Source organism: Macaca fascicularis, chromosome 7, assembly GCF_037993035.2.
Source record: "Macaca fascicularis isolate 582-1 chromosome 7, T2T-MFA8v1.1".
In the NCBI taxonomy this organism is placed as follows: Eukaryota; Metazoa; Chordata; class Mammalia; order Primates; family Cercopithecidae; genus Macaca; species Macaca fascicularis.
Genome location: NC_088381.1, coordinates 17,534,540 through 17,553,561, shown reverse-complemented (window position 1 = coordinate 17,553,561; position 19,022 = coordinate 17,534,540). Strand labels below are relative to the sequence as shown.

The 19,022-nt window shown below is 46.0% G+C and overlaps 1 protein-coding gene and 1 long non-coding RNA gene across 6 annotated transcripts in view; one reads left to right on the top strand and one right to left on the bottom strand.

Moving 5' to 3' along the window:
• INO80 (INO80 complex ATPase subunit) overlaps nt 1-14,835 on the top strand; it is a 140,096-nt gene extending 125,261 nt beyond the window's left edge. For 2 of the 5 annotated variants that reach the window (XM_005559229.5, XM_073995536.1), the window contains 7 exons: nt 5,708-5,866; nt 6,507-6,609; nt 8,264-8,352; nt 9,375-9,530; nt 9,806-9,965; nt 10,629-10,844; nt 13,256-14,835. In XM_005559229.5, the coding sequence (XP_005559286.1) occupies nt 5,708-5,866; nt 6,507-6,609; nt 8,264-8,352; nt 9,375-9,530; nt 9,806-9,965; nt 10,629-10,844; nt 13,256-13,473 (1,101 nt within the window). In that variant the 3' untranslated portion in view covers nt 13,474-14,835. Of the gene's footprint in view, nt 1-5,707; nt 5,867-6,506; nt 6,610-8,263; nt 8,353-9,374; nt 9,531-9,805; nt 9,966-10,628; nt 10,845-13,255 lie in introns of those variants that run through there. The other 3 variants (XM_005559230.5, XM_005559231.5, XR_012414800.1) reach the window with 3 other exon arrangements.
• On the bottom strand, nt 7,927-13,668 carry LOC141407187 (uncharacterized). The gene is made up of 3 exons (XR_012414801.1): nt 13,228-13,668; nt 12,156-12,384; nt 7,927-9,662 (listed from the first exon to the last, which is right to left on the bottom strand). It is a non-coding gene; the product is annotated as an uncharacterized lncRNA (long non-coding RNA).
• Nucleotides 14,836-19,022: the final 4,187 nt, after the last annotated feature.

Below are 19,022 nucleotides of genomic sequence, written 5' to 3'. Positions count from 1 at the left end.
AGCCAAGATCTGAAGAAAGTAAGGAGGTAACCTAAGCATATACCTGGCAGAAGGAAGAGCATTCCAGGCAGAGGAGATAAGTGAAAAGCCCTAAGGTGAGAACATGCTTGGCATAATCAAGCAAAAGGAAGGAGCCCAGAGCAGGTAGAACAGAATCAACTATGGGGAGAGTAGTATGAGATGGCTATTGCAGAAGCAGATCATACAGGGTTTAGTAGCCATGGTAAGAACTTTGAGATGGAGAGCAATTGCAAGAGTTTGAACAGAGGAGTCACATGATCTGGTTTGCATTTTAAATGCGTCCTTCTGGCTTCTGTTTAGAGTGGGAGAAAAAAATGAAACACTACAAGGAGACATAAGCAGGAGGAGTATCAGACATTAAGTGGCAGTGTCACCCAGGCAGCAGAGTCTGAAGTTCAGAAGAAAGATTAGGGTTAAAGCTGTATTTTCTTTTCTTTCCGTTTTTTGTTTTTGTTTTTGTTTTTTTGGAGACAGAGTCTTGCTCTGTCATTCAGGCTAGAGTGCAGTGGCTTGATCTCAGCTCACTTGAACCTCCACCTCTCAGGTTCAAGTGATTCTCCCACCTCAGCCTCCCAAGTAGCTGGCACTACAGGCGCACACCACCATTACCAGCTAATTTTTATGTTTTTAGTAGAGACGGGGTTTCACCATATTGGCCATGCTGGTCTCGAACTCCTGACCTCAGGTGATCTGCCTGCCTCGGCCTCCCAAAGTGCTGGGATTACAGGCATGAGCCACCTGGCTTTAAAGCTGTATTTTCAAATCATGAGGCTGTAGATGATATTTAAGACCATGAGGCTGTATGAGGTCACCTGGGAAGGTCTAGCATAAGTTCATTTTATTAAAATATGTTTCTGTTCTTCTCAGCTTGCCTGTCTCAGGTTTAGTCTGTGGTTTCTTAAGGAATAGTTTCTCTGGTTGTTCATTTAAATGGTTAAAAAAAAAAAAAAAAAAAAAGGCAGGTTTAAAAGGAGAGATCTACATCTTGCTTCCAAGGTTCACATAGTTTGCCCTGTAGGAGTAAAGAGCATCCTGCCAGCCACAAAGAAGCAAAGTAGACTAGGCCCCTGATCCAAAAGTAGAGGAATAAGAGTAGGAATTCTTTTTTCATCTTGAAGGCCAGAGAGGGGCTCTAGGCTGGGCATGGTGGCTCATGCCTGTAATCCCTGCAGTTTGGGAGGCCAGAGGTGGGCGGATTGCTTGAGGGCAGATGTTTGAAACCAGCCTGGGCAACATAGCAAGACACCATCTGTACAAAAAGTTTTTAAAATTAGCCACGCATGGCGGCACATGCCTGTGGTCTGAGCTCCTCGGGAGGCTGAGGTGGGAGGTTTGCTTGGGCCCAGACTGCAGTCAAGACTGCAGTGAGCTGTGATTGTGCCACTGCACTCCAACATGGACAACACTGAGCCCCTGTCTCAAAAAAAAAAAAAAAAAAAAAAAAGAGGCTCTGAATACTCTGATTTCTGAATTCTGAAATAATTTACATTTTAATTTTGGGGGAAGGGCTTGGGGATTCACTTGTAAATTAGAAACTGCTGGAATAGTTCTTAGAAAAATGAGACATCAAGATTGAAATTAATTCCGAGGAAATAATACTATTAATTCCGAGGATAAACTGTACGGTTAGCTGCTTTCTGGCATTTTTCCTTTGCCCTGAGATTTATTTAGCTTTGGGATTTCCCCAGAACCATTTATGGACAAGGAAGAGATTAATCAACCTAAAAATGTCAGGAAAAACCTAATGTCTTATGATTGAGAATGCATATGTAAAAATGTGGGACTCTATCTGGCCTTCTCTGTTAGTAAAAACATCGTTTTAGCAAATGATGTATGGCAGCTGCCTCTTACTGTGTCATTGTTTATATATTCTTCCTGAAGTAAGGTTATCTTTGCATTTGACTCTGTTTAGTAAGGGGTTGTTATAAACTGCACTGTGTGTGTTTCTGTATCAGACCTATTTTAAATGCTTATATGTAAGGAGAATGAAGAGCTTTTCTCCCTTTGCAGAGATTGAAGAAGTCCTGTCTCACAGGACAGCTTTTAGCCCTCTGCAGGGGCCAAACCTCCACTCATTCTCTTGGGAGAAAAAGCTCCACCCTCCAAGTGTTGGTCCAACTTTTCCCAGTTGTTCCTCTAGAAATTTTCCTGTTTTAAATCTCTCTCTCTCATCCCCTGAAACTCCTTCTCATTGACCTATGCAGCCAGGCCCCTCTACCGGATGGTAACTGTCACCTCTCTTCCCCTATGCCTGCCCTGCTTGGTGTTTACAATGTCATGAAGGCACTGACTATTGTTTCCTCTTAGTCATTGCTGGGCCACGCTTTGTGGATTGACTTGCCTTAATCTTTCCTAGTTAAGTCAGTTGTTCTAGTCCTTTCATTGTTACTTGTTTTTCTCTAGGATGTCTCACTGAGCTCCATAAACCCTACTGCCAAGTATAGGCGTCATCCCTGTCCCACTGCGGTGCATTGTCTCCCTCACTACTCCCTCCAGTTCACACCATGGTTAATTCGGTGTTAGATTAGATGATAACCACACATCTGTCTTGGTTTTTAGTTCTCTCACTCTTGTTCTTAACCTGTTAGTTTGTACGTATTTCATATTTTCCCCTGCATAAGTATTTTTCTCAACAATTCTATTTTATTCTCTTTTCCTCCCAAATTCCCCACCTCTTGGAATCCATTTAAAGAATAAATATCTTCTATATTTGGAGATTTTTGAAGTTAATGTTGTAAACCCATCTCCTTAGGCTTTAATCTTACTGTTTATGAACTCAAAAGAACACAAGTTGAATCAGGTTTGGTTGCCACTGGGTCTTCTAGGAAAAAATGTGAATATTAAGACAGTACCTATGAAGCAATTCATAATATGGCTCTCCCTCCACCCACCTCTACCACGCACATCCCCACATTATGAATTCATGCTGAACCATAGCCTCAAGCTTAGACAGCTCAAGATACTATCTTTTGGGTGTGACATCAGCCCTCAAATTCCACATGTGTAGTCATTTTAAATACATTGGGCATCATGGGACAACATGAACCAGAAAAAAGATGAAAAAAAAAGTACACTGGGCAAGTAATGTTATCCTCTAGTCCAACTGAAGGTCTTCATTTTTGTTAGCTGTGTTTTCCCTGAAAGTTCAAACTAGGTCTTCTGGAAGTTTGTATGTCCTCTTTGAAACTCCAAAATGTCCTGTGGTCAGGTTTGTTAAGTTCCTCTAGAGGCGACAAGCATTGTGCACTCCTAAATCTTAGGTTTGCAGGACACTAGATTGACATTAAGCTTTCACAGTGACTTTCTTTGGCCAGCAGTTTGCAGTGTTCTTCCCAAGGATTCTAACCTGTGCTAACAATGGAGGGAAACCATTTTGGCCGGGCGTAATGGCTCATACCTGTAATTCCAACACTTTGGGAAGCTGAATGGGAGGATTGCTTGAGCCTAGGAGTTTGGGGCTGCAGTGAGCCAATATGCCACTGTACTTCAGCCTGGGTGATAGAGCAAGACCCTGTCTCAGAAAAGAAAAAGAGAGAGAGGCAGAGAGAAACAGTTTCAAGAAAGATGACTCACTCTTTCAAATAGTACACATGAAATAATTGGACACCATAGAAGTTAGTGATTAAGTGGGGACTTGGCCCAAGGTAGGTAAGCAATGCCAAGTATTGTTACTACTATAGGTTGCAGAGGGAGACTGTTAGGTCACTCCCCACCCCAGCCCCTTGCTGTGATCTCAGACCAGTCTCTAGAAGAGTTTTGGGATTCTAGTTCAGAGAAACAGCTTGAACAAAAAGAGGTGTACACAAATGTATTATAAGCCAGGACCACTGAAGAGACCCATGTGTCTAAAGGGAAGGGACATATTTGTGTTAGGAAAGAATAGGAAATAAAGTTGGCTCTCTATAGCAGGGCCTGATTATTTAGGAGAGTTTGGACATGGTGTGTAACTGGCAGATAGCTGGAATGGCCCACAGTGGTAGCCAAGGTAGACTGAAGAGGAAAGAGACTGAGATCGAAGAGTCCTGCTGATGTAACAGAGCGCTAATCCAGATGTAGGTTTTGAGGGCCTGGTCCAGAATGGTAACAGTGGGACTGTAGAAAGGACAGGTTCATTTTTGAAACAGTGGCTGGATTTGGTGACTTTTGATTGGATATAAAGGACGACACATGAGATATGAGGACCATTTTGAACTGGTCCACCATGTTGGATGGTAGCCTCAAGAGTTGAGGACCGAGGAGTTTGTTTTAGGATCACTTAGTGGTGATACATTTTGTTGTTAATTTGTTTGTTGCTCAACAAACTAGAAGTCACTTCCAGAGACCTCTTTAAACATTCCATCCTAGGAATTCATGGGCTAGTAAATGACTGTTGATGAGAGCCTAAGAATTCTAGGGAAAGCCATGCCTGTTTCCAAGATGGCCCCAGTGTTTTGTTTTATTTTGTTTTGTTTTGTTTTGAGACAGAGTTGCTCTCTTGTCACCCAGGCTGGAGTGCAATGGCATGATCTCAGCTCACTGCAACCTCCGCCTCCTGGGTTCAAGCGATTCTCCTGCCTTAGCCTCCCAAGTAGGTGGATTCACAGGTGCCTGCCGCCACACCTGGCTAATTTTTTTTTTTTTTTTTTTTTTTTTTTTTTTGAGACGGAGGCTCACTCTGTCACCCAGGCTCGAGTGCAGTGGTGCATTGTCGGCTCACTGCAACCTCCGCCTCCCAGGTTCAAGCAGTTCCCCTGCCTTAGCCTCTCAGGTAGCTGGAATTGCAGGTGCGCACCACCACGCCCAGCTAATTTTTGTATTTTTAATAGAGACGGGGTTTCACCATGTTAGCCGGGCTAGTCTCAAACTCCTGGCCTCAAGTAATCTACCTGCCTTGGCCTCCCAAAGTGATGGGATTACAGGCGTGAGCCATCGTGCCTGGTTAGTTTTTGTATTTTTAGTAGAGACGGGGTTTCACCATGTTGGCCAGGCTGGTCTCTAACTCCTGACCTCAGGTGATCCACCTACCTTGGCTTCTCAAAGTGCTGGGATTACAGGTGTGAGTCACCACACCTGACCTGTTTTGTTTTGTTTTTGAGACGGGGTATCGCTCTGTCACCCAGGCTGGAGTGCAGTGGTGCAATCTCGGCTCACCTCAACCTCTGCCTCCCAGGCTCAAGCAGTCCTCCCACCTCAGTCTTGTGAATAGTTGGGAGCAGTGGTGCTTACTTAGGCAATGTGATTTTGGATAAATGGTCTAGCTCATTTGTGCCTCATTCTCCTAAACTACAAAATATGTGAGTCTTAACAGTATTTAAATCATGATCATTATCGGATTTTTTTTTTCTCAGCACAAATAACAGTGATAATTCTGGGATTTAAATGAGTTAATGCACTTAGAACAATGCACTATAAGTGTTAACCGTTAATGTTATTAATGTACTAAGCACTACATTTTAACTATTAATATTATTGCTACTCTTTTTAAGTGAAAACTGAAAAAAATAAAACAGGAGCATGTATCTTTTGCTCAGGGCATGTGAAGGAATGGCTTTGTATCTTCTGAGAAGATGTATCTTAGCTCAGTATCATAGAAAGGAATCAGACCCTACTGACACCAAACTATTGCAAACAGACGATTGGCTGGGTTGCTCTCAGAATTTCTGGTCCTTCCCCAAGAGTGCTTCAGTTTTTGCTATATTCTGTGCAGGTGATTTTCTATGATAGCGACTGGAACCCCACTGTGGACCAGCAGGCCATGGACAGGGCCCACCGCTTGGGGCAGACAAAGCAGGTTACCGTGTACCGGCTCATCTGTAAAGGCACCATTGAAGAACGCATTCTGCAAAGAGCCAAGGAGAAGAGTGAGGTAAGCACAAGGGAAAGAAATTCCTGCCCTGATGGAGCAAACAGAAAGTCTGACCACATCGACTGGATTGAGACTATTTAAAACTCTATTGCCTTTCATTGGTCCTGATGAAACTACAATTTCTTCTGAATAGAAAATAAAATCAGGTCCCATGCAATAGCAATCTTGACTTCCCTGGCCATGCCTCATTCCCTTTCCCCCAGAATGGTTTCCATAGCCTGGATCCAGCTGTTGTTCATGTGGAGACTGACACCAGTAATGGCCTCTCGCATTCAGAGGAAGAAGGATTGACATTTTTGAGCTCTTATCCTAATACTCTCAGCTTATCTGCCTCTGAATTGTATGCCAAATTTTGTTAGTTTCCAAAGAAATTATTATTTTTTGGTTTTTTCCATCCTGATTCAGTACTATTAGATTTTCTAGTTAGCAGTTACAAGCAAAGAAGTTATCATTTTCCTTCTGTCAGACAAATAATCTGGATGAGCCAATCAAATGAACTGAAATGAAAAGGGGAAAGAAGAAATAGGAAACCAGAGGCCTCACTTGAGGAGTGGGTTGAGAACGATGTGTGTCTTTTTCTGGATATTTGCCATAAGGGAATGGATGCCTGGAGGTGACATTTTGATCTGCTTTGGTGTAGATTCAGCGGATGGTGATTTCAGGTGGGAACTTCAAACCAGATACCTTGAAACCCAAAGAGGTGGTTAGTCTTCTTCTAGACGACGAAGAGTTGGAGAAGAAACGTATGTACTCTAAACCTCTAGACACTCCCCTCACATATCTGAGAATGGAAGAGGTACTTGGCTGTGTGCCAAGGGTAGGAAAAGCCAAAGGCTATATTTAGAGAAAATTTTTTTGTGCTCCTATTTTATATAAAAACCCAAACAAGATTGTGTTCTGGGCCGGGCATGGTGGCTCATGCCTATAATCCCAGCACTTTGGGAGGCCAAGGTGGGCAGATCACCTGAGGTCAGGAGTTTGAGACCAGCCTGGCCAACATTGTGAAATCCTGCCTCCACTAAAAATACAAAAAATTAGTTGGGCATGGTGGTGGGCGCCTATAATCCCAGCACTTTGGGAGGCCAAGGCAGGAGAATTACTTGAACCCAGGAGGCGGAGGTTGCAGTGAGCCAAGATCGTGCCATTGCACTCCAGCCTGGGCAACAAGAGCGAAACTCCGCCTTAAAAAAAAAAAAAAAAAAAAAAAGGCAAGGTGGCTCACACCTGTAATCCCAGCACTTTGGGAGGCCGAGGCGGGTGGATCACGAGGTCAGGAGTTCCAAGACTAGCCTGGCCAACCTGGAGAAACCCCGTCTCTACTAAAAATACAAACATTAGGCAGTCGTGGTGGTGGGCACCTGTAATCCCAGCTACTCGGGAAGCTGAGGCAGGAGAATCTCTTGAAGCTTGGAGGCGGAGGTTGCAGTGAGCCAAGATCGTGCCATTGCACTCCAGCCTGGGCAACAAGAGCAAGATTCCATCTCGAAGAAAAAAGAATGCGTTGTGGAGTAGAGGGCAAAATTTGTGTGTATTTTAAAGGTAAATGTGGCTTCAAATAATGTAGCTTGCACAAGGAAGGCACCTGACTTATTAGCAGTAATGAATTTGCTCTTCTGCCCAGAAAAATGTTTTTATGGAAAAGGTGGAGAAGCACACAGCTCTAACCATACAAACCCTCCTCCCATGTGTTTTCTGGCTTTTGAGAGCATTGGGTTTCAGATTAATCCTGTGAGAATTTGAAGCCTTCCACAGCATTACAGCAGAAAATAAGTTCACATTTGCCAGCACCTTCTAAAACCTTTCAGAACTCTACAGCCATGCTCAATCTGTGCAAAGCAGAGATATTAAAAGGCTGAAATGAAAAAGGGAAAAAGAATAATGTGAGGAAAGGCCTATAATAATTTTTTTTTTTCAAGACAGAGTTTTGTGTGTTGCCCAGGCTGGAGTGCAGTGGCGCAATCTTGGCTCACCACAACCTCCACTTCCTGGGCTCAGGCAATCCTCCCGACTCAGCCTCTGGGGTAGCTGAGACCCACACACATACCACTGTGCCTGGCTAATTTTGTATTTTTATAGAGATGGGATTTTACCATGTTGGCCAGGCTGGTCTCAAACTCCTGGGCTTGAGCAGTCACCCCGCCCCAGCCTCCCAAAGTGGTAGCTAGGATTACAGACATGAGTCACCACACTGAGCCAGCCCATAATACTTAAATACAGTGTGATTTAAACCCAAAGCTGAGAATCCAAGTTAGAAAACCACTGGTTATCTGCCTTAAACAGATAGAAGTGATACCTTGGAAAATAAACATCAGGGGATATGGCCACCTTAATTTTAAGAAAGTGAGGATTATGATTACTACAGGTACTTCATCAGGTCTTCATTTATCTTCTTGATAGTGAGGCTGCGGCAGGAAGAGAAACGGCAACAGGAGGAAACCAACCGAGTGAAAGAGCGCAAGCGGAAGCGGGAAAAGTATGCAGAGAAGGTATCTCCAGCCTGGAATGGTGGATAGGGGCTAATGGGGCCTAGGGTGCTTACCAAAAAGGCTTTGGGGTACATAGCTTCTCATCTTGGTTACTGGTTGGTATCCAGCTTCAGCTGTGTATGATCAGCCACATTTCTGGGCTGACTCATGTTTTACTCAGGAGAAATGTGGCCTTGGTAGATCTGTAGTCCCCACACAAACTCACACTTACAGTGGTCACAGTTTAATTATGGAAACCATTTGTCAGGGCTATTAGAAAGCGTGTAAGGCTAAAAGGTGACTAAGATCAGCATTACTTACTTATATTATTAGGCTCCGTAGAATCTTAGAAAGGGCCTAAGAGGTCATGAGATCCATAACGTACCAGAATTCTGCTTGTGTACCACTCAGTGTCATCTGTCACTAGAAAAATAAACACCCGGCTTAGAAATAAGAAATAAGAAACAAGAATAAGAAATGTCCATTCATCTCTTTTTCTCCAGTTCACACCAAGGATTTGAACTGTCTTAAAAATTGTTCTTAAAAAGAAAAACAGATATGTAGAAACTACATTGAAAACATTGGTCCTCTCTTTTGTGAGACTGCATTCAGTCAGCCCCAATAAGTGCTGGATGTGCCAGCAGCTGGTGAGGCTCTTCGTGCCATGAGGATCAGGGTTGGTGTGGCTCTGGTTCAGTGTGACTGCCCCAACTTTAAACTCTATTATTATGGCAGATATTCATAAGCTTTTTTTTTTTTTTCTTTTGAGCCGGGGTCCAGTTTCTGGGCTCAAGCAATCCTCCCACCTCAGCCTCCTAAGTAGCTGGAATTAATAGGCATGTGCCACAGTACTCGCCTGAAATACACATAGACTCCTATTAAACCATCCCTTCTTCCTTATGCAGTTTTTCTTCCTTAAAAGTATGCTGATTGAGAAGTTATAAACTAAAGAAGAAAAGCTCTATTACCCTTTTCATCCCAAATCCTGCTTTTCTTTTGGGGTGCATCCTCACACGTTTTCCATATTTATCTGTGGTTCCCAGAAGAAAAAGGAAGATGAATTGGATGGGAAAAGGAGAAAAGAGGGTGTGAACCTGGTGATCCCATTTGTTCCCTCGGCTGATAACTCCAACCTCTCTGCTGACGGAGATGACTCCTTCATTAGCGTGGACTCAGCCATGCCAAGCCCTTTCAGTGAGGTGAGGCTCCTTTTAGATGCCTGCATCACAGCAGTAAGGAGTGTCCTGACCGTGTAGCAGGGACACACTGCTGGGCAGTCTTTGCTTCTCCTGGAGTTCTCCAGCCTTGTTGAAGTAGGTTGCACATGAGTTCTGTAAGGAGAAAAACAAATGAGGACAGGTTGGTTTCTCAGAAGCCAAAGCAGCCTCAGCTGTGAAGCATGTTCCTACCTGGGTGCAAGGCCCTGGGCAGTGAGCACAGGGAGTAGTAATGATCTTAACCCTTCCTTTTCTAGATCTCCATCAGCAGTGAGCTGCACACTGGCTCCATTCCTTTGGACGAGAGCAGCAGTGACATGCTGGTCATTGTGGATGACCCAGCCTCCTCAGCCCCTCAGTCTCGAGCTACCAACTCTCCCGCATCCATAACAGGCTCCGTCTCAGACACCGTGAATGGTAATGCTGCTGTCTTGTACAGCTTGGGTCTGGTCCATTGCCCAGCACTGGTTTGGTTGTGGGTAAGGTCCTGATTCCTTCTAAGATAATGGTATTTTTATTCTTTCAATTGCTTTGTCAAGTAAAACGAAGAAACAAAAGGTTTAGGGAAAGCAAAATAAGAACTTTATAAAGATTTAAAACTTGGTTTTTTTTAGTCATCCCTGTCTTTCAGATTCACCATTATTTTTGCTAGTTTTTAATTAATGTTAGCTTTTCTGGGCCTTTCCTCACTTTATTGTGTGGGGCCCAGTGTTGCTGCCATTTCTTGGGGAGCTCTGGGTTCAAAACTCGAGGGTAAAATTTGACTCTCCAAGGCAGATGAGTCCCAGGTAGCAAGTCGCTTCCCTTTGTAATGGACAAATTTAAAGAGGAAACTCACAAATAATGTAACTACTCTTCAGCATGAAAAGCAGCTTGAGGAGTTAGGATGTTTTCATTGTTTAGAATTCTTAGTATTCTGTGTGACTCTGATCTAGCCATTATTAATTGGAGATATAGACCTCCTCATGGGTCCTAAAACAAACACCCCAGGAGCCCGCTTTCCCTGTCAGGAGAAGATTATGTTAACATCTTGGAGAGATTCACTTTTTTTTTTCCCTTTTGGCCCATTTGTTCCCACAGGAATTTCCATTCAGGAAATGCCAGCTGCAGGACGTGGTCACTCAGCCCGAAGCCGAGGCCGCCCCAAAGGTTCAGGAAGCACAGCCAAAGGAGCAGGGAAGGGCCGGAGCCGAAAGTCCACAGCAGGCAGCGCTGCTGCAATGGCAGGAGCCAAAGCCGGGGCTGCAGCGGCCTCTGCGGCTGCCTATGCTGCATACGGGTACAATGTGTCTAAAGGTACAGAAGCCCAGGGTGGCTGCAGATTTGTTCTGTTCAGAGACAGTCTAGACATTCTGTCAGGTAGAACATGTAGGAAACCCCCAGGCCGGGAGCCTTCTTCCTAGAGCCCCAAGTGGGGTTCTGCTTCTTTGTAATAAGCACTGTTGACTCACCCCTTGCCCTCCTGATGGTACAGGGCTGCCTTTGGATTGGAAGTAGCTGTAGAAAGAGAGAACTGAATTGTGGACTGTACTACTATAAACATTCTGAATTTTTCTTGATTTGGGGAACTGATTTGTTTTCTTCCTAGGCTTTTATTTCTGAGATCCACACTTTAGTGATCCAAATTAGCATAGTTAACATTCATTCAGCTATGTGATTTATCACCTAGATATGAGGCACCTGCTGTGTGCATAGGCGTATACCACATGGGCCGTGCACAGTGGCTCACGCCTGTAATCCCAGCACTTTGGGAGACTGAGACAGGCAGATCACTTGAGGCCAGAAGTTCGAGACCAACCTGGCCAACATGATGAAACCCTGTCTCTACCAAAAAAACACAAAAAATTAGCTGGGTGTGGTGGCCTGTAGTCCCAGCTACTTGGGAGGCTGAGGCACGAGAATTGACTGAACCCTGGAGGCGGAGGTTGCAGTGAGCCAAGATCACGTCACTGCACTCCAACCTGGGTGATAGAGCAAGACTCTCAAAAAAAAAAAAATGTAAAAAGGAGTGTTCCACATGGACCTTGCTTCTGAGTGTATAATGGCAATGAGAAGGGGAAGCCATACACGCAATATGCTTAATAGCAATCCACAGCCAAATACAGGTGAATGAAAAGAGGAAAGCAGCCATGGTGGTTATAGGTCAGGAGAGGGAACCGTGGACCTGCTGATAAGTTGCCTGTCTGTATTCAAAAGGGAGGAGAAGAATGAAGGATTTGGACTGGTGACCGAGAGCTGGCAGTGGCCAAGGCATATTGGGGGTCACTGAGCAGGTTAGGTTCCACTGAAGAGGAGCAGTGGGAGTCAAGTTTGGAAACACATGGTGAGGCCTGCTGGGCAGGAGCTTAGCAGATGTGTGACAAGGGGCTGCAGACAGTTTGAGAAAACAAGTGGCTGTTGTGACCGTGTTATGTGAAGGATGATTGTAGCTATAAAGTACAGGACATTTGAGTGTGGTGGGAAAGAGAGAGCCACTTACAGACCTTTCTTCCCATTCAATACATGGGCTTAGTATTAGCTCATAGGATTGTTGTGGCAAGTAAAGGCATACTTGTATAGAAAGCGCTTGGAGTATAGTAATTGCTCAGTAATTGTTAGTTTACTTGCCTTTTCTCCTACTGCAGGAATCTCAGCTTTCATTTATTGGTTCTTCCAGGAAATATGAAGTATGATAGAGGAAATATGAAGTATAATAGCCTCGCCCAGTGTTTCTTAACCCTTGCCAACGTATCACGTCCTTGGAAAACAACAATCATGCCAGTAGTCAAGGCTCCCGTGGCAGGGTCTCACCCATGGCTGGGGCATTGCATATGTTCATAGGGTTTCTCCTCAGAACCTGCACAGAGCAGAGGGCAGGAAGGGTAAGGGAGACAGAGGGGGTAGAGCAGCACAAGAAAAACCAACAGTGCTTGGCAACTGGAAATGGAAATCAAGGGAAAGGAGTGGTTCAGACAGTGCCTGCAGTTCCACTGTGGATGAGGAGAGAGATATGTCTGCCCATGAAGCACTCAGAATTCTTTTTTGGAAAGTAAAACCAGTACATGTGAAACAATTGAAGAATCATATTAGACAGTGTGTTATCACATATAAGTGGATTTGGCTCATATAGGAAAAAGGGAAGTTCACTGTTACCCAGGGAGTCATCACTGGAGATGGGGGATTTGAGCTGTGCCCTTGAAGTGACACAGGCCTTGGAGAGCAGGGGTGGCCATTGCCAGCGCAAGGAGAACTGTATGAGTATAGACACAGGATAGAGAGTGGGCAGCCTTGTACCCTCTGGCCCAACTTACTAGAGAGTAAGAGGAGCATGAAATTGAGAAGGAAACATCTTATCACACGTGGTGTCCCAAGAAAGAAGAAAAGAAAAACCTGTTTGTCCCATTACAGCTCTCATCCTGTAACCTTGGTGTTTCAGACTGTAAAATGTGTGCTCTATCTAGAGTGTCATGATGAACATTTTACCATCTGTGGATGAAGTAGTATGGAGAGGGTTGAGTAGTGTCATTTTCTCTTAAAAATCTATCCCTCTTACCGAAAAGACAGTTGGCAGGAAGAGCAAGCAAACATGCAAGAAGCAGTTAGCAAGGAGTTGCAGGGAGGAATTGCCACCATTTCTCCAGCTCAGACTCGTGACCAAGGCCACAGGCTCCAAGGAAGCTCACATGGGACTGGTGCTTACGTTCTTGTCTCTCTCTCCCCCCGCACAGGAATCTCCGCCAGCAGTCCTCTGCAGACATCCCTTGTTCGACCTGCTGGCCTTGCTGACTTTGGACCTTCAAGCGCCTCCTCTCCTTTGAGTTCCCCTTTGAGCAAGGGAAATAATGTTCCTGGGACTCCCAAGAACTTCCACATGACCAGCAGCCTAGCCCCAGACTCTCTGGTCCGGAAACAGGGCAAAGGCACCAACCCCTCTGGAGGACGGTAACCATCTGGGCCCTCCAGCTTCCTTCAACCAAACCAGGGCTAGAGTCCTGACCTGCCAGTGGTCTTTGGATGGCTTGCCCCATGCAGCATCTTCCATCCTGAGTCAGAAGCGGAAGTGTCCAGCAAGGGAAGAACAGGCAGGTGGATGGTGTGAGCACTTTTATCATCTGTGTCTCATCAGGAGCATCTGGGGTGCCTATAGAAGGAAGGCACAGGGCAGGGATCAGCTCCACTGCATCTCAAGTGAACTGCATAGCCAAGTCTTAAACCTCTCACGGGGCAAGCCTGACATAGACCCCCTGTAGATGCTCAGGCACACTGTTTCCATCCCCATTCCACTCTTCGGCTCTGACACGTCCCTTGCAAAGTCTCCGCAGGTGCTGTGAAGAGCCTTCCATGGTGGAGATTTCTCTTACAATTGTGATTTCTCGTAGGGCTAGTAAGGGAGGAGATTGTGTACCTGTTGTCCACAGTCTTCAGGCAGCTCCCCAGGTCTCTGAACCCCATTTGCCAGAGTGTCATCATTAAAGAGAGCAGTGACTGCAAGAGATGGTGGAGGCTGCTAAGCATGACAGAGGCTAGAGAAAGTATCCACAGGCAGTTGTGTTCCCAGCAGTTCCTCCCCTGTCCTGCATGGTTCACACCAAGAGAACCTTCAGATCCCACCAGCAACAGTAGCACCTTCCACCCAGGGGACTCACAGAAGCCAGTAAAGAGACCAGGAGCCACCTCAATCAGCAGGACAGCCTCACTGCCCCTCTCGCAGACTCCCCTTTGCCTGTCCTGAATGCACAGTCTCCCTGCTCATCCCCTTCAGCCCCCTGCTTGGCTGTATGCACTGTCTATATTGCACTGAGAGAGGAAGGGACAGCAGGAATGAGGTGGGGAGGGCGGAGGGAGGGGGCAGGCTCGGCACCGGCCCTCGCAGCCCCAGCCCGGCCAGCCTGAGCTTGCTGCCCTCGGCAGAGACAGAGGCAGCGTTTGCATGGGAGGTGTTTCTGCCTGCCCTGCCTGATGTCCCTGGTGGAGCAGGTGCCTCCGGGCGGGCAAGCCTCTAATTTGCACACCTGAAAATCGCGGAATTGAGTTTAGATAGATTGATTTTTAAAACTTTTTTTTGGAGTAGGGGGCATAGGGGAATCATTTAATTTAAATCATTAAGATTCCCCTGCTCAAACCCAGACTCCTGTGTACAGATGCTATTTAGAGGGAATCAGAAAAATGCCAAGCCTTTTTTCTCTTTGAATGTGCTGTCTATTTTTATAACTGAACTTGTACATATGTATAAAGAGAGACACATCTTCCTTTTACTAACTGGATAAAAAAATCTTAAATAAAATGGAGTGAGATAATTTTATGTAAATGTTGGTGTCTGTGGTCTTTGCAGCTGCCTCTCCTCAGAAGCAAACTAGAGCCCTTGGTGGATGTGGCAGGATACAGGGAAGGCAGAGCCCTCGCCTGTGATCAGAAAGGACGGGGGTTGCTGGGACAAGGAGTGGACCGTGGGTGTTTCCTCAGGAGCAGAATTGATGGGGCTTCTGAATTTGCCTCTGGCCATCAGAAAGGAGGCTTGACCAAGTGTCTGACATGCAGTGGTCAGGACCCTTGTCTCCATGGTGGGCTCTTTATGACTCAGGACCTAGACCCCAGGACTGAGGTGTGGGCGGCTTGGCCTGGGCGCCATCAAGTAGAGCTACTAGTGGTCATCTTAATAGTGACAGTGTTCTCAAAGTTAGCTGTACTCTTAAGAATCATGAAAGAAAATGGTGAAATACATTCCTAAGGATGCCAAAGACATCCAGGCTGTGCAAACTTAGCTCAGTGATAGTTGGAAAAAGAGCACTAGTTCCCAGCCTGGCCCGGCAGCCAGTATTTCTCAGACTGGGTAGAACACTGATACGCTCTTGTATCACCCGTGGGCAGGGTTCATGCGGTTCCCCAGTGCGCTGGCTGTGCGGCCTCCCTAGCCTTGCTCGCCCTGCACGCTGTTGGTCAGGGTGGGCTGGGTCCTGGGCAGCTGATGCCCACCACAGTCACGGGGATCAGCCTTTCTTCATTGGTATCAAGTAGCATTAGTAGATACTGTGGATCTTGTTTATCTTGCTGGTGAACTTGACCAAGGCCTCACACAGAATAAACCAACATCTGAACCAAGCAGTTCTGCCTTTACATGCTATGTAAAGATTTTTCATAACTACGTAAAGATTTTTCATAAGAAAAAGTAGTAATTTGACACCTGAATCGTCCCTTAAGGCAACGCTTCTCCAGTGTTAATGTGCATACAAATCACCTTGAGATTGTAAAATGCAAGTTCTGTTTCTGAAGGTCTAGGTTGAGGCTTGAGACTGAGTTTCTTATCAAGATCCCAGGTGATGGCCATGCTGCTAGTCCTTGGACTACCCCTGGAATAACAAGGTCCTAGGGTGCCTTCTAGCCCTGCCAAGCAGAAAATCTCTGCTCTTTGCTTATATGCCCACACCCCAGCCAGGAAGCCCTGTGCAGGAAATACTGGTCTATTTTTCCTCTTACCCAACTTAATTCACCTGATGACAGAAAATGAAATCCTAGCATTCCTACAAAAATTCAGTGCCTTATATGTTTTCTCCAATTTTGTTGTTGTTGTTTTGTTTTTTCATTTTAAAACTGTCTGTCCATAATTTTCTCCATCACCTCCTGAGTAGCACCTCTTGGGCATGTTCGGTATGAGAGAAGGCCTCACATTTACTACTGTCCCTCTCCCGTGTGGCCTTCACCAAGATGCAACATGTCACGGAGAGTGACCCCTGGACTCAGTGTTTCCTGTGCCCTGTGCGCTGTGTCCTTTGATTGTGACCACCAGACTCCTGGATCAGTCATCTTTCTCAGCTAATTCCTAAGCCTCTCTTAGGGGGCATGGAGACCGTTTGGCTGCTCTCCCACGCTTCTCTGAGACTGCCAGAGTCGCGAAATCCCGCAATCGGGGAGCAGCGTGTTTACCGTGGGTGCCCAGTTCAGCCAAGCTCATGGTGCACATTCAGGCCACTTAGATGGTGGGGTAGGAAGGAGAAGGCAGGCTGTGTTCTAGAGAAAGCAGAGACTTCTGGCTGTCACGACGTTGTGTGTCCAAGTACTAAGAAGGCCCACTGCCTGCCTCATCAAAGGACCCTGAGGAAGCTGGGTGCCTCCCTTATCTGGCCTCTGGCCTCTTCCTGCGCCCTCATTTCTTTCTTGCTTCAGGTCCTGGGACTTAGCTGGCTTCCCTTTCCTCTTCAAAACTGCCACCACCCACTCTTTCACTCCAGTTTCCCCCCCAAACCCCACCCCGCTGGCAAGCTGCTGGGGGATGGACTCCTGGTTCTCTCCTAGCTGCTGCCAGAAATGAGCATCTTGCTTTTTTTTTTTTTTTTTAATTAAGGATTTTCTTGCTCATCAAAACAAGGACACCAGGCAAAAACAATACTGTACATGGAGAATTGCAAAGCTTAAGAAATACTTCACAGTCCTCACAGAGTCCCTGCCTACAGTTCCTGGCACCTTCGGTGAGAAACAAGGATTCCTGAGGGAGAGGTTCCCTGACTCTTGCCTCCTTCCTAGAGAGCTGAGTTCTTTCTTCCAGAAAGGCAGATGGAGTGTGTGTCTGTGAGTGCCCGCAAGGCCTCTGCCTCTGCTCTCCTGCCACTTGGGTTTTCATTGTTCACATAAATCTCAAAAATGAGTATGTGGCCCAAGGGTTGGGGAGACCCCTCTGGGTCTGACTTGGCAGCAGCCTCAGGGGAAGAAGGAAGGGAGCACAGAGGTTCAGAGTTGCAGGAGGGGGCAGTTTTCTAAGCTTGCCCAGCTGATGCCCCCCTAAAGCAGCTCTGGGAGATAATGCCCAGCCTCAGCTCAGAATGTTCCACCCTCCTACCACCACCAGCGTATCACCACAAACCCCACCCTGAACCAGAGGCCCGCCCCGCAAGCTGTTCCTGGCTCCCATTTCCCAGGTGAGAGGTCCCAGAAGACCTATGCAGCTCCATCGTTGCACCCTTGAAGAGATGGTGCCAGTTACCTGGGGATGTCTGAGCAGAGTGGTAGGGAGGGTTCAAGTCCAATGGATTGGCAGTGCAGTTCAGCTTCAGCAGTCTTAGTCTGCCTTCAGCCTAATGGAATTGGGAAGAGCAGCATAAGCTCACCTAGAATTTTTCTGAATAGCCAAGTCTTTCAGAGGGCTAACATTTTAACCCGGTATTTTAAGCACCAGAATTGGCTTGGTTAGAACTCTCTTTAAAGGATACTGTGTCGCTGCATGGTTAAACAGAACATAGGGAACATACCTTAACTTTTCCTAAGGGCTTGGGTTCATGTGGGCATCTGGTGCCTTCAGGCCCACTGGGATGTACTACTGTTTCCCCCGGATTAAATCATACTAAGAGCTACATGGCCACAAATCTTTGTGTGTGTGTGTGTGTGTGTGTGTGTGTGAGAGAGAGAGAGAGAGAGAGAGAGAGAGAGAGAGAGAGAGAGAGAGACAGGATTTTGCTCTGTCACTCAGGCTGGAGTGCAGTGGTGCAATGACAGCTCACTGCAGCCTCGACCTCCCAGGCTCAAGCGATCCTCCCTGATCAGCCTCTACCATAGTGCTGGGGTTCTAGCCACAGTTCTTAAGTCCTGAGCAGTACCTGTGCCAGCTGCCTCAGTGTTTTTGTGCTTATATGATGAGGTAGCTTCTACCCTTAAAAAATAAAAAAATCTTTTTTTCTTTTTTTCCCCCAAACACTGCAGACTTTAACACCCCTTCTTCTGATGTACCTTTTCTAAATTGTTGGGGGCTTGGAAATCATTTAACCTAACTCAGAACTTCTGAGCTAACAAAAAGAACTTCAAAGGAGGATCATAGAGTGTCCTAGGAATGAAGTAACTGAGCTTCAGCGCGTGCTTTCCATGGATGCCTGTGGCCCTCTGCTGGGTCGCAGTGCCGCAGTTCTGGATAAGTAACGTGTTCTAGATAGGGGTGTTCCGGTTTGAACCAGTTCAATAAAGTTTGTTGATTTTATTTTACTCCTTTTTTTCATTCTTAAAAAAAAAAGTATAGATCACCTTGCACAACGAGGAAAAGTTCTGCCAAGGGGTCTAGGCAGTAGACTGGTGCATGCGCTCCCTCTCGGACGCCATCTGCAGGCAGTGTACATCAGTGGCGTCCATCACAGGATTTTAGTGGGAGCTGTGAAAATGAAATGGGCAAGCCCAAAAGCCAATGTTGTTGCACTTCATCTCCACTACCCATGCCTCATCTTTACTGGGCTAGGCTGGTCGTCCCTAGGGAGTAATTGCAGTGTCTGTCCACTGGTTGGGCCATAAACCCTCTGACCAGTCAATCTCATTGTTCATATCGGTTAAGGTAACACACGATGCCGTAACAGACCCCAAAATGCAATAGCTTAAATAAGATATAAATTCTTACTTCTCACACAGAAGAGTTTGAATTTGGATCTGCTCTACACGATCATTGACTGTCCCAGATTCTTTCCATCTTGTTTCTCTGCTATTTCCATGCTTTTGTCCTCATCGGCATGGTCATTGCTGGTTTAT